The following is a 13724-nucleotide window of genomic DNA, read 5'->3' as shown; positions in this document are numbered from 1 at the left end:
TCTCCCTGCTCATCCCCAACTTGGTTGTGGTCAACCTAAGGTCTTTTCCCCAAATTGACACCTATATCCTTCTACGGGCACATAGACATTTGGGCATCTCCCCCCATTTGGCGTGTGGGCCAACCACAGGTTCAGTACTTTGTGATGGTCTGCCGCCAGCTAACCTTTAGTACTCACACAGTTGGAAAGCTACTCTAGGTCCCCTGGAGCCGTGAGTCTCACTCTGTCTGCATTCCTCAACTCACATAAGGAGAAACAATTCATCATTGTTCAATCTAAGCTAAGTAAACTCAAAAATCAGAATGTGTTGTCATCCAGATACCTCACAAACAGAGAAATATCTTCACATAGTCCAGTGGCTCCCTGTGGCTTTGACAATTTACATGGAAATTAATCTATATGTTTTTTATATCATCATCAATGTTTAAGGCCAACAGTGATTCTTGCATTCTCCGACATTAAATGCACAGCCTACACACAGAATTGTAACGGTTCTATCAAGTTGTGATTCACTGAATGATCCTGAGTTAATATCATTGTGTTTTATGCTCAAGCCCGAGGGTTGATTGCTGTATGTGGCTGAGGATAAAAAAGAAGGATTAACTCACACTGAAGTAGACTCAAATAACATTTACACTGTACTGTGTTTTTATTTTTTACTGTTTTTAAACCTAGCCTGCCACTTTGTTTTATGATTTATGATCAAATGAGCTGACTTTATTTTTCCATTTTCTCCAAAACAGGGAGGTCTAAAGTAGGTCTGCATGTATAATTCTGTATGGCTGCTGTATTTCTATTTATTGTTGGCTAGTTCTTTTATTTCAGCAAAAGTTCAAGTACCTTATCCTGTAAGTAGCGTACTGCAGAGTTGCCACTAAATGTGAAAATATAAATTAATGCTCACTAAAGCCTATTGATAATCTTGATAGACTTATTTAGACTTTCTAGGCTGCATTCCCTTCATTATCAGACACAAATAGGATTTACAGCTCCAGAGAGATTTTTTTTCGCCGAGGGCAGAAGGGGCCCAAACACTGAGGACTCTGTTGTCGACAGTGTTTCACAAAGTTTGAATGTCTTCCTAAATCCCACTTTTATAGACTTGATTTCCATCTTTCATTCCTTCTACTGCTTTTAGACAATTTATCTGTTTTTAATTCCTCCCTTGTGATGTATCTTTTTCTTTTTTCTAACTGTGCTTTACTACTTTTATCATCTTTAATCTTTGTCCTTTATTCCTTTACTGCTCATCATCTGTTTTATAGTTTTTTTCTTTTCACTTCTCTCTCTCTTCTTTTCTGTGATTTTTCCAGTTTTATGACTTTTTCCTTCACGTTTTGTTGACATACTGACTGCATTCTTCTTCCAACTGTGTCTGGGATTTTTGAATACTCCAGACTAAGAGCGACGACTCTGCAAATTATTGAGACATTTAAATCATAATTAGGACAAAGCAGTGTTTGATACATCCGGATACAATCGTTATCTCAGGATATTGGGCACAAAAATGTAAATATGCATTTGTTGTCTTGAGATAACAGGATAAGTAAGTGGACTCGTGACTAATCAGAGGTTCAGTCACTTCAAATGTTTGTGGTAATGAAACATAAAACTATTCACGGCGACTATTCTGTCATTGTACTGCAGTTAATAAGAACCCCTTAGTTTGTATCATGTGATCAGACTCGCTTGTGTAAATAAGGCCGCACGAGGACTGTGACTGCAGTGTCCTAATGTTACTCATGCTGACTAACTGTCAAATCCCCAATGTCCCCCCTACTGCTTTTAGACACTAAGCTCTCTCATGAATGGAGAGATCCGCCTCTCCAGTCAATCTGATATTTCCTCCTCTTCTAAACAAATTCTCTAATGGCTTTAACTGACTCCACTTCCCTCACTCTCCTAAATTAAACAGGAGAAAGATACAAGGGCTGAATGGATGAAACGGCTGAATACACTGTAACACTGAGTATAGCTACATGCTAGACATGCTGTAAGACATACATGAAAATACTGTGCTTCACATTTATTAATTTTTTAAATGTTTTATCCATCTTAAAGCTGAATTAAGTGGTTACAAATTCTTAAAATCACAGTTACTCTTCCTCCCTCATTAAAGAAAATTCAGAATCTATGAATATTTAAATATTTTAATTTCAAAAGTTTAACTTCAACATATCAAATGTCCCTAATTCACTTTAAAGTCCATTCTCTGTGTATTTGTCCCGAAGGCTTTATGTCTCCTCATCACACGTGTTCAGTTGGAGCATGATTGGCTTAACAGAGTCAAAAATCCTGCTCGCAAGAACGCGTTAAATGTTTCGGGTCAAACACATACTGTACATTGTTCTGCACAGTGAAGGTCAAACATCCAAATAATGGAGGGAGACATTGATCCATGAAGAGATCAATAATCTGGAACATGCAGCAAATTGATCACATATAATTTATCTCAAATTATCACAGAATTATTTCCCTTTAGTGCGATTGTTATTTATAACTGTGTTCCAATTTAATTATTGTTATATGTTATATATCAAATGATGCTTGATCCTCTATTATTTTGCTTTCAATGTGCAAACTCTCGTGTTTCATGTAGAGTGATCGGGACATGTTGTGTCTGAATATGTTTGTATGTGAGGCCCTCTTGTGGTGACAGCAGGGTAGTTCTTCATGGGTTGTAAGTGAATGTTGGGCTCAAAGAAATAAGGAATACAAATAAAAAGGAAAGGAAAAAAAGAATTTAGATTATGGAAAAACTTGAAAGAGAGAAAAGAAATAATAAAGTCAACCAAAGATATTCCTCATCAACTTTAACAGAGGAACAATAGAAAGCATCCTGACTGTAAACATCACAGACTGGTTGGTGCATGGCCGGGACAGGAAGTCTCCACAGCAGGTGATTAAAACCCCGAACTGTGTCAACAGAGGTGATACTAAGATTTCTGCACAGAACACATAGGATACTAAAAGACCAACCAGTCTGTTCACCCTGCCCAGTCTCCAGGCAACAACTTTAGCAGATAATGTTTCTGCAAATCACAGATATGTCTGAGATTGAAACTTGTGCCAGACGTCCACATTATATATTTATTAGCTGACTTTGCTATCAGCATTAGTTTGAAAAACGGGCTCAGTGTTTGTGGGGAAACTTTGAGCTTTGTTACTGGCAAATAAAACAGTTATGTTCAGCAAAACCTTGATGTTTTCCTAAATCTAACAAAGTGATTTTGTGCCTAATCCTAAACAGAGCATGAGCAGAGCGTTGTGACAACAAACAAACGTAAAGTTCCAGAGGAACATTAATTTTCAAACTTATCTGTGATTTTGATTTATTCTGGCGTTTAAATGAACCTTGAACATCAGAGCTACAGAAGCCCACAGGCAACACATCGAGCACAGAGAGCATTTCACTTCTTGTATTATTTTATTTCTCAAATGTACTGTATAGTGTCACAGTTTACAACACAGCTTTAAATTTAAATACACAGCAAAATAAACCAATTTCATACAAAATCGAATTTGAGAAATAAAAAATAATCAGTGTTATGGACTTTTTCATCCTTATCTTGCTCTACTATCACTCCTTGAGTCATCAGTCAGGTTTTCCATCAAAATTCACATTTAAAGGAGTCAAGAATACATTAAAGACGTCTACAGGCCCATGAAACATAAAAGAATGTCTTCCCTGTCTGTTTGATTTACGCTGCGCTGTCTTGTTTCGTCTCATATTCTAGGATTAATCCTGCTACTGTGTATGTTTTAAGTCAAAACTCATCTAAAAATGTATCGTCAGCCACAAGGAAACAGCAGCCGTCTGTAGAGCTACATGAAAGTGGAGCCTTGTACACAGATTTGCCTTTTCATACAGGTGTGTGTTGAAATACTTCAGTAAATAATCGTTCACACACCAAACGGATGAGGAGCGGATGCATACACGTAGAGGAGAGGATCCGCTCGGACAGCATGCACATCGAAGAGGTTGATATGTTCAAATTCAGTTTTATTTCAGCCAACGCTGTAGCTAAACATCATACAATAATACAGTTCTGTTTTCTTGTCAATGCCAGGAGGATACAGCGAAAGACGTTCAATTACACAATGAATCCAGAACAACTACAAATCTAAACAGGGATGAAAAAGCCACCATTGGTTACTGAGTTGATTGATAATGCAGTGTTTGAACAGCCAAGTCAGATTAAAGCCAGTCACGTGTGATCAATACCATCAACCACTCACAACGACACTGTAATGACGGTTAACCTGAACTTGTCTTTGTTGGAGGGCATTTGCTGCATCAATAAATAATCACGAAATAAATCAATCAATAAATAGATCAATAAATAGTTACTCATCATTGTAACACTCTAATATACAGTATATTTCAAGTTTATCTGTGATTACTTCCACTATTTACATCAGCACGAGATATATATATATATATATATATACTGCACACACACAGTTCGTGCAGACAGGTCACACATACACGCACACACACACACATACACACACACCGCCTTGTACAAACACATGCACACGTCATGAAAACCTACAGTGACATCATCCTCTGATCAGTTCTGTTAATGTTCTACAGGTCCGGTCACAGAATCAGTCAACACTCAAAATACACAGTAATTCTTCCACATAGACACTCACACTGGTGCTCTCTGCTTCGTAGACTTGTGCATGAAGAAGATTAGGGCTGGCTGAACCAATATTTTTATGTCAGAGCACAGAGTTATATATTTTTGTGTTTGTGTTAATATATTATGCTGCATACTTTAAATCCACGGCTTTTCTATTGATTGGCAATGTGCAGATATTAACGGGAGGCGAGTGTTAGCTGAGCAGCTGTGTGATTAAAGGATCATACAAGTGGTTTTGCAAGGAGGGAGCGAGGCCCAACACTTGATGAAGGATGTTACTACACGTGCTCAGAACACTTTGTAAAACTGTTAAAACGCAGTTTGTTTGCAATTGATTGCTTTCTGTGTTTATACATGGTTTCAGGCCCTGACACACTCTGGGCTTTCAGTGAGTGTCAGCTGCCCTGGTTGTTGTGGTGTGTCTCATACTGGCACTAATCAGCTTGTCAGTGTCTTTTTGCCCATTGAGCATGTAGACCCAACGGCGTTATGGGTAATTAAAACGGATGGCTGACTGGAGGGTAAATTTGAAATTGATCTTAAATCATAGGGCTTTGTTTTGGAAACATTTAGTTCCATTTAGAAGGCTAAATCATGCACAACTACCCAGTGTGGTCCTTTGATGTACTACAGGTATGAGACAGGAACAATATGTCAAGTTGTCAGAACATGAATGGATTGTTGTTTTTATTCACCGTCTCACCCAGTCTGCTGCCTGAGAGCAACTGCGGCCGGAGAGGGACTCCCCCGTTATAAGGAGTGGGTCCTCCCAAGTGGGCCAAGCCGGCTTGTTGATTCCCTCCAAAGAAACTGGACTGACCCATTTGTGTTCCCAAAAAGTGGTCTGCCAAAGGATTCCCCTCCAGATTCCCAGACTGCACCGTTCCCTCTCCTCTACTATGGGGAGTTAAGTTAAATCCCATCTGTGGACTCCCTCCCACAGACACAGATTGAACCATTCCAGTTCCTGAACACGGAGGAGCCGCCTGAGCAGCTCCAAAAGTGAGAGAAGTTGTACCAAAGGAGGGAGCCGGGGTGGAACCGAAAGGGATGCATTGTGGGGCTGGTGTTTCGGGATAGGACACCGCTGCAGCAGCCCCCGATCTGACCACAAGGCCAGATGTCATGCCCCTAGCTTTGAAAGCGCCTGGGAAATTAGGATGAGCAGCAGGAGGATGAAGAGGTGAGGGGAGGAGGGAGGGAGGGATACACAGTTTGAAGTATTCCAGCAAAGAGGAAATGCACCAAAGCAGAGAGGGGTGAGAAGAGTTAATGATCTGCTGGATAACAAACACTAGTCTCTATTCTACACTTTAATAGGTCACTAATGCTCACACATACACACACACACACACACACACACATACACAACGACATCTATACACTACAGCGAGACCACAGGGGAGGGGTGGTTAGGTGAAACACATAATCACAGTAAGCTTTTCCATACAACCTATGATAAACATCTATTTGTCAGTCACACTGTCTCCCCCCTGTCTGTATGTACCCCTCCCCCTCTCTGTCTCACTCTGGACTGATGTCTTCAGCTGAACAGTAGTTGAATGCATTTGAAACCTCACCGGGGAATTGCTGAGTTTTAGTATCTCAGTGATTTTCCAGTCTTTGAGGTCGATCATGCATCCATTTGAATTACGCACACCACAAGTAACTCCACATGAGGCCTTTGTCAAAAATGTCATTTTTCACGCAGAGCCAAGCATTTTCTCTGTCCTTACCGATGGCTTGTGTCTGGGCAGCGAACGTGTTGATGAGGGGGCGTTGTTTGGGTTTGGGGTTAGAAGAAAACAGATCGTCCAAGTCAACGAGCGACGCCCCCACAGAGCCCAGAAAGGAAGCAGTCTTTCTATACGTCTCCTTTTCCTGCATTGCTTGCTTTCCTGCAATAAAATACAGGTCCAATTCTACTCTAAAAGGTGTTTTCTTTTGGGAAGAGGCCAGGGAAGAAGAGAGAGCAAAGCGGAAGAGAAGTTTATTTGATTAGGATTGTTAGCCAGCTGCTGACTGATGGGAAGGAGGTGAAATGGAGAAAATGGAAGAAAATGGTCACACGTGCAAGGGACCATTTAATGTAGACAAGAAAAGGGTATATTTGTACATAAATGTACATAAGCACAGATGCAGGCACACAAACAGTTACATTTTTTAGGGTGACCATTTTCAGTTGAGCTGGGAGATTAAAACAAGCAGAAGTTTTAGCAGACAACGCAGAATAAAGATTTAGTTTATGAAGTCAGAGCGGGACTTTTGTTGCTGTGTAGAAAGAGGACGATGAGATCCTACTCCTATGAATAATGGATGGAGTGCAATTGCATGCATTTAGAGAGAGTGTAAAGTGCGATTTACCTGTCCCATTGCTTGGTGTGCTGCTCGGTGCACCCCAAGGATCACCTTTTTTAGAAGCTCCATCTCCGAAGGGGTCACTCAATGGGGAAGAGTCTGAGGGCGCAGCTGGAGCACCCCATGCATCATCAGTGCCACCCGGAGCTGTAGCTAGACAGGGAAATGGAACAGGCAAGCTCAATGAGGAAAAAACTGTATTACACAGATTATGTCAAACATTTTAGTCTGATGACTTTGTTAGTTATGTGAAAAAAATACTCTCAACACCTGTGTACGTTTGTTGATTGGTTGGTTTGTCAGCAAAATTACACAAAAACTACAGAATGCATCTTGAAGATAAAACTCAGGTATATTTAGGTGGCTGGTATCTGATCCTAAACCAGGTGATCTTAAAATTATGTTTAATCTTTGTTATGGGTGGTTTACAACTTAGAGTGATACTGGGCTGTCGAGTTTTATATTGGAATAGGCTTGGCCGAATAAAAGGAGACTGTTGGGCCTTGTTGGATGTTTGTTTTCCAGAGTTTTCAGTCATATCAGATAGCTTCCTTTAGCAACTTGAGGGCATCGTCATGAGGCCTATCTAGGAAACTTTGGTCATATAATCAGTGGTTGTTCATGGTCTGTGATTGTAACCCATGTCTCCGTACAAATACAGTCTCTGACGTCAGATACAAATGGCCTTCTTGATCTTCCTCCAGCTGTCCGATGACACCTGGTCAATGACTTTGAGCTCTTGTCAGTCAATCTTTTGCTCAAAGTTCTTGTCACTTCACCAACAACGTGTTCATCACACACAATTCAAAGATGACACCTTCAAGAATCTCTCTTTCAACAGCCCACCCACATAATAAAGTCCTAAGGGAATGATTCTGTTGGTATGGGAGTTACAGCCCCCGAATTTATTACCAGTTGTTATCACATATTTAAAGTTCTGATGACACCTGAGCAGCTCCCATTTCCATTGGGAAAATAAGGCAAGCTTTGGAACATACAGAGTTAACTTCAAGTTTAGAGTATTATTTCAGATAAAAGGATTCCTAAGTTCCAGGTATTAATCTTCATGTTCAAGCATTTATTTGTTTGTTTCTTACCTGTTCCCCAAGGGTCACTGTCTGGTTTGGACGAATCCCCAAAACCATCAGAATTATCACCAGGCGATGTGGCACTTGTCCCATCCCCCCAGGGATCTCCGCCTTTTGTTTCATTTGGAGCAGATGGCGCATCCCAGGGATCTGATCCTGTGGTGGGTGGAGAGCTAGCAGGGGCCCCCCATGCATCTGCACTGCCTTGGGGCGAGCTAACTGGAGGAGCATTGAAGGGATCTGAAGCATCATCCTTTGGTGGGCTGGATGGCGCTCCAAATGGGTCTTCCTTAGGTGGTGTTGTTGGTGCAGTAAAAGGGTCATCTTTTGTAGATTTCGATGGTGCAGAGAAAGGATCCTCCTTAGGTGGTGTTGTTGGTGCAGCGAAAAGGTCGTCTTTTGAAGGTTTGGATGGTGCAGAGAAAGGATCCTCCTTAGGTGGTGTTGTTAGTGCAGCGAAAGGGTCATCTTTTGAAGGTTTGGATGGTGCAGAGAAAGGATCCTCTTTAGGTGGTGTTGTTGGCGCAGCAAAAGGGTCTTCTTTGGTTGGTTTAGTCGATGCAGAGAAAGGATCCTCTTTAGGTGGTGTTGTGGGAGCAGTGAAGGGGTCGTCTTTAGATGCTGGTGCTGCAAATGGATCTTCTTTAGGAGGTGTTGATGCTGGTGCAGTGAATGGATCATCTTTTGGGCTGTTAAATGGATCATCTTTGGTAGCATTGAATCGATCATCTTTTGGGGCACTGAATGGATCATCTTTTGGGGCACTGAACGGATCATCTTTTGGGGCACTGAACGGATCGTCTTTTGGAGCATTGAATGGATCGTCTTTTGGAGCATTAAATGGATCATCTTTTGGGGCATTGAACGGATCATCTTTTGGAGCATTGAACGGATCCTCTTTTGGAGCATTGAACGGATCATCTTTTGGAGCATTGAATGGATCATTGTTAGATGAACTGAAAGGATCTGGTTTACCCTTTGGAGCGGCAAATGGATCTTTCTTGTCTTTGGGTGCACTAAAAGGATCTGAACTATCTTTTGGTGCAGCAAAAGGATCTTCCTCAGTTTTTGGTGCAGCAAAAGGATCTTCCTCAGTTTTTGGTGCAGCAAATGGATCTTCCTCAGTTTTTGGTGCTGCAAATGGATCCTCATCACCTTTAGGCGGAGCCCCCCAAGCATCACTACTGGCTTCCTTGTCAGCTGTATCAGGTCTTGCTGGTGTGCCCCATGGATCTGTGGCTTCTTTAGGTTCGCTGGGTGCTCCCCATGCATCCGCTTTTTCCTCCTCTTCCTCCTCTGCTTTCTCTCCTCCCCAAGCACCGTCTTTAGAGTCACCGCCTTTGCCAGCATCCTCCCATTTCAGCTCATCTTCACTCAGTTTGGCCTAGAATTGAATTACAATTGCACAATTAGGAAGGTAAGCACAAACGCTATGGTTTAATTGTGGTGTAACCAAATCCCTCCTGTTTATAAAAGATGTAACAGATTCATTTAAACTGTTTTAGTATTTGCAACTGGCATAAAGAACCCTACGGCATTTGGTGCTTAAAAATTCTCCGATTGGGTGCCGTTTAGCTCAGCTGGTAGAGCAGGCGTCCCATGTAAAGAGGCTTTGTCCTCGCTGCGGTGGCCCTGGGTTCGAGTCCCAGCCTTGGGCCCTTTGATGCGTGTCACTCCCCCTCACTCTCTCATCCTGTTTCCTATCTATCTCCAGCTGTTCTATCAATAAAAGCTGATAAAAGGCCAAAAAAAAAAAAAAAAGAAGAAAATTCTCCCACATTGACCCAAGGGATCAATTTATGGTCGATAATTTTACAGTTTGTATGTATTGGGTGATACATTTACACTATCAATAGAGGGACACAATGAATGAGCAGGAAAAGGTTAAGTGTATCACTGGAAAATTGTGAAATGTATGAGTACTTTGTTGCCTACGACTAATTTACTCGCACAAAATGTTCCTCCGAAATAACTTTCTTTTAAGTTATGACATATGAAGGGATCTGGTTATTTCTTAGCTTATAGCTCTTAGTGATGTTTTAATCCACAGCATAGTGTTGATGCTATGGTGTCCACCTGCTATGTCTGAGAACAGCATTGCAGCATTGCACTTACCCTCCTCTCCATTTCTTTCTTCTCAGCTTCCTGCTTAAGACGCTCCTCTTTGCGGGCAGCAAAAGAAGCAGTCAAGTCAGCCACTGAGGGTATGTTGTCTAAGGATGGAAGCCCTGAGGCACCGGCAACATAGCACGGCTTGTAGCTGGGATCCTTGACTGCATCCGTGGATGAGGCTGGTAAGAAGGGATGGAGAAGAGATTGAATGAGATTTGCAGGAGAGTGGAAGGCAAAGACAATTGTACCAACACAGTTACATTTTGGGCATTTAGTGTTGTTTAGTGTAGTGTTTCTTTTTGATAGAAGGGCTCACCAGCAGAACCTTTTGATGTCTTCTCTCTGGTCTTTTTAGCAAAGTCTCTCTCCTCCTTTAGTTTGTCATCATCCTCCATAAGAACAAGAACAACCTTGGCCTTCTCTCTCACATTTGAACCCTTGGAGAGATATGCTTAAATCAGACAATGATTTGGTTCTGAACATTAAAACCCTATCCAAGCCTGAAAAATCTAGACCTGAAACAACATTATATAATACAAAAATAAGCTCACAACTTATGCACCTCGACTGAATCTCTTAGCGTTCTTTATTTATGAACCTGGCCTAGAGGTTTAAAGGACTGAGATCATGTGAATATTATAGTGTCAATAATGGGTAAACTTAATGCCTACCATGCATTCTTTTAATGGACATGAAAGGGTTGTATGGTTCGGACATAATCAGGCAGCACGTGTTACCTGATCTTTGCCATCCTTTTCTACAAAGCGATACTCTGTGAGGGCTTTGACGATGTAGATGTTGTCTTTCATTTTCAGGAGCACGCGATCATCACCGGTCTTTAACAGGTACTCCAGCAGTGTCAGGGACTGGTATGGAAAAAAGTATGAAAACAAGTGAACTTTTTAAACCACAATGTACATAATGGAAACAAAAATTAACTCAAAATATATTTGTTTTATAAAACAACAATAACATCTGTGTAAAATCACAAATTTGGTAGGAAAAGATAAACAATGCGAAAGCGTTAAATTATGCAATACTTGTAGTGGATACAAGTATAACTTAGTGCTAGTATAAAGTCCCATAAATGGCAAAGTTACAGTCAGTGTGGTCTCTTATGTTATTGCTATAGGTGATACCAGTTAATTCAACAGCAGATATGTAGACCAGTTATGTCTTTACCAAAGACCTTCTGTCTTTAGCAAAGACTGGAGAGATGAATCATATCATGTTGTCATGTGATGGACCAGAAATTGCTTTCAAATGGCAATATATTTCAGCGGAGTTTACAAACTATTGCTAAGGCAAAGTTTGCAAACTAAACATAAATCAATAGAATTTAACAACACATGATGGTTTTCAAGATGTCTAGGAGTACACAGCAGACAGATACATTTTTATGAATTATTGGAAATTAAGCATCCGCCCCCTTCAGATATGATTCTCCCTGAGCACAGCCAAGCAACACTTGGCATTTTGGCAATACAATAAAGCTGCTAAGAAATCTCTGGGTGACCATATTAGGCTCAGTTCATTATCATCTATGATTCATCCATCTGAGACATCTCAGTAGGTCTGCTGTTAAAAGTATCAAAGCAGGGAACCTGTTGTTCATTATCACTGTTACCTTGTGGATGTGTCTCCAGTTTCTGTCATCTTTCAGTCGCTTCCAGAGCATCGTCATGATCTCGTTGCAGGCCACCACATTGTAGGTCAGATCAGAGATGTCAGCCATCTGAGTGCTGGAGGGGCCCCATGGGTCATTAGATGTCGCCTCTCTCACCTGGAAACGAAGCAAAGTAAGATATTTCAGTGTTTGGGAAATAAAAGGTGGTGGCAGTCCAAAGGTCACAGATGCCAGCTTGTGACAGAACAACATGTATGTTTGTTTCATGTTTCATTACATATGATATTCAATGACAATATGTAAAAAATGATACAATAAATATAGAATTTGCCATTGGATATCTAAAAGTGGGATCTTAGGAGGTGCTAGAGGCCGACAGGTTATAGATGTTTAACATGTAACTGCAACATTCCTGGTTTGTGTCTGGTCAGAGACCTTAGGTTCATGTCATCCTCAATATCTCTTCTAAAAAAATGCAAAAACGTTCTAGAAATCCTTTAAAAAATGCATCTTCATCTAGACTAGCAGAAAACAATGAGAAAGCATTTTAGTCTCAAAGCTGAAATAATGGGGATATTTGGGTTCACAGAGTTCTTCACCACTTGATTCCTGTCCGTCTTACCTTGACCTCTGCCTCAGAATAGTTCTGGACCAGGTTCTTCAGCTGACGGCGGAGCATGGAGGACGTCATGGTGTCTTGAGGGGGAGGTGGGGAATCAAACCACCACGGTCTGATTCAAAGAAAACTTGTTAGCACTGATGAATGCTTACAGAGACAAGGAAAAGATGGTACACATATCACAAACAGATACAAACTCCCAAACCTTTTGTAAAAATCTGTCTGTGCGGTCTTATAGATTTATTCTGATCTTGCTTGACTGCAGTTGCTGGCTCACTGAGCGAACATCCTGCTGGTCTCTCTCCTCACTGACTGCACTGGCTTCTCTCAGGATGTCAGAAACCAGATCCTGCAGGGAGGAACGAGTCGACACAAAAAAGAGCTGAGGCAGGGTTTGGCACTGAGTGACAACAGCAAGCAGGCGATAATGAATATGTGACTGCAAAGCTAAAGTAGGGGTGTGCCTACACCTGCTGTGGTGTCAGACTGTCATAATCACTGCGACAAACACGTAGTATCCTAACCTATAGGTTAGTTAGCCGTCTGGCTAAGCTACAAGCTAGTTAGCGCCCAGCATCCTTGGGCTGGTGTAAGAAAATATAAGCTAAACCCTCATTTAGAGCACACCTGGATGATTGGTGTGAGCCGTACCGACTGTATGTCGGCGTGCTTTCAAGTAACGTGTCTGTCAGGAGTCACAGATCGTGTTTTCAGGACCTCGGAGAGCGACTGAAGACGGCCAGCAGCCGTCAATATGGCTAACGGTCGAGCGATGCTGTTAAGCCAGCAACAAGCAGCTTTCAGCAATTAACGCGAGGGGTTATATGTCAAGAAACAGCCGCTGCTTTGAGTTAAAAACAACACACACTGGTCGTTTGTTATTTCGTGAGTCAAATGAGCGTTTTTGCAGGAAAAATAAAGCACTAACCCTGAGCAGATCTCCAGGAATCTTCGAGGAGACGACACGACGCTGCGGTTTCCGCTTCCGCAGTTTTCAGCACCTGCTAGTCCACGCCCCCCGATACATTATCTTATTTCTTCACATTAAAATACACATTTATTTTAAACCGGATTCGCGTATTTTATTCTCGAATTGAACAAATAATTTACCGGAAACGTGTGAATTTTCCAGTAACATATAAATAGTAAACAGTTTCATGGCATTAGAGGAGCGTTTATAATGTTTCTGATGGTAACGGTCATGAGTGAGCCTCAACTGACGCCGTCTGGCGGTTGGTACGTCGCGAAACACACACACACACACACACACA

The 13724-nt window shown here is 41.5% G+C and overlaps 1 protein-coding gene across 5 annotated transcripts; it reads right to left on the bottom strand.

Moving 5' to 3' along the window:
* Positions 1-3408: 3408 nt before the first annotated feature.
* Positions 3409-13718, bottom strand: epn1b (epsin 1b). Of its 5 annotated transcripts, XM_030412429.1 has the most exons (12): positions 13382-13718; positions 12659-12802; positions 12457-12565; positions 11835-11990; positions 10945-11073; positions 10524-10644; positions 10211-10386; positions 9152-9479; positions 8105-9121; positions 7014-7160; positions 6386-6547; positions 3409-5796 (listed from the first exon to the last, which is right to left on the bottom strand). In XM_030412429.1, exons 3-12 carry the CDS (start codon positions 12523-12525, stop codon positions 5312-5314), a joined length of 2790 nt encoding a protein of 929 aa, XP_030268289.1. In that variant the 5' UTR covers positions 12526-12565; positions 12659-12802; positions 13382-13718; the 3' UTR covers positions 3409-5311. The 5 variants fall into 5 exon arrangements, with proteins under 5 accessions (XP_030268289.1, XP_030268287.1, XP_030268288.1 ...); XM_030412427.1 differs by having other exon boundaries at positions 8105-9479; positions 13382-13716; XM_030412428.1 differs by lacking the exon at positions 12659-12802 and having other exon boundaries at positions 8105-9479.
* Positions 13719-13724: the final 6 nt, after the last annotated feature.

The sequence above is a fragment of the Sparus aurata genome, chromosome 3 (assembly GCF_900880675.1).
Source record: "Sparus aurata chromosome 3, fSpaAur1.1, whole genome shotgun sequence".
Taxonomy (NCBI): domain Eukaryota; kingdom Metazoa; phylum Chordata; class Actinopteri; order Spariformes; family Sparidae; genus Sparus; species Sparus aurata.
Note: the sequence above shows the minus strand (reverse complement) of the source record. Positions and strands in the feature narration are given on the sequence as shown.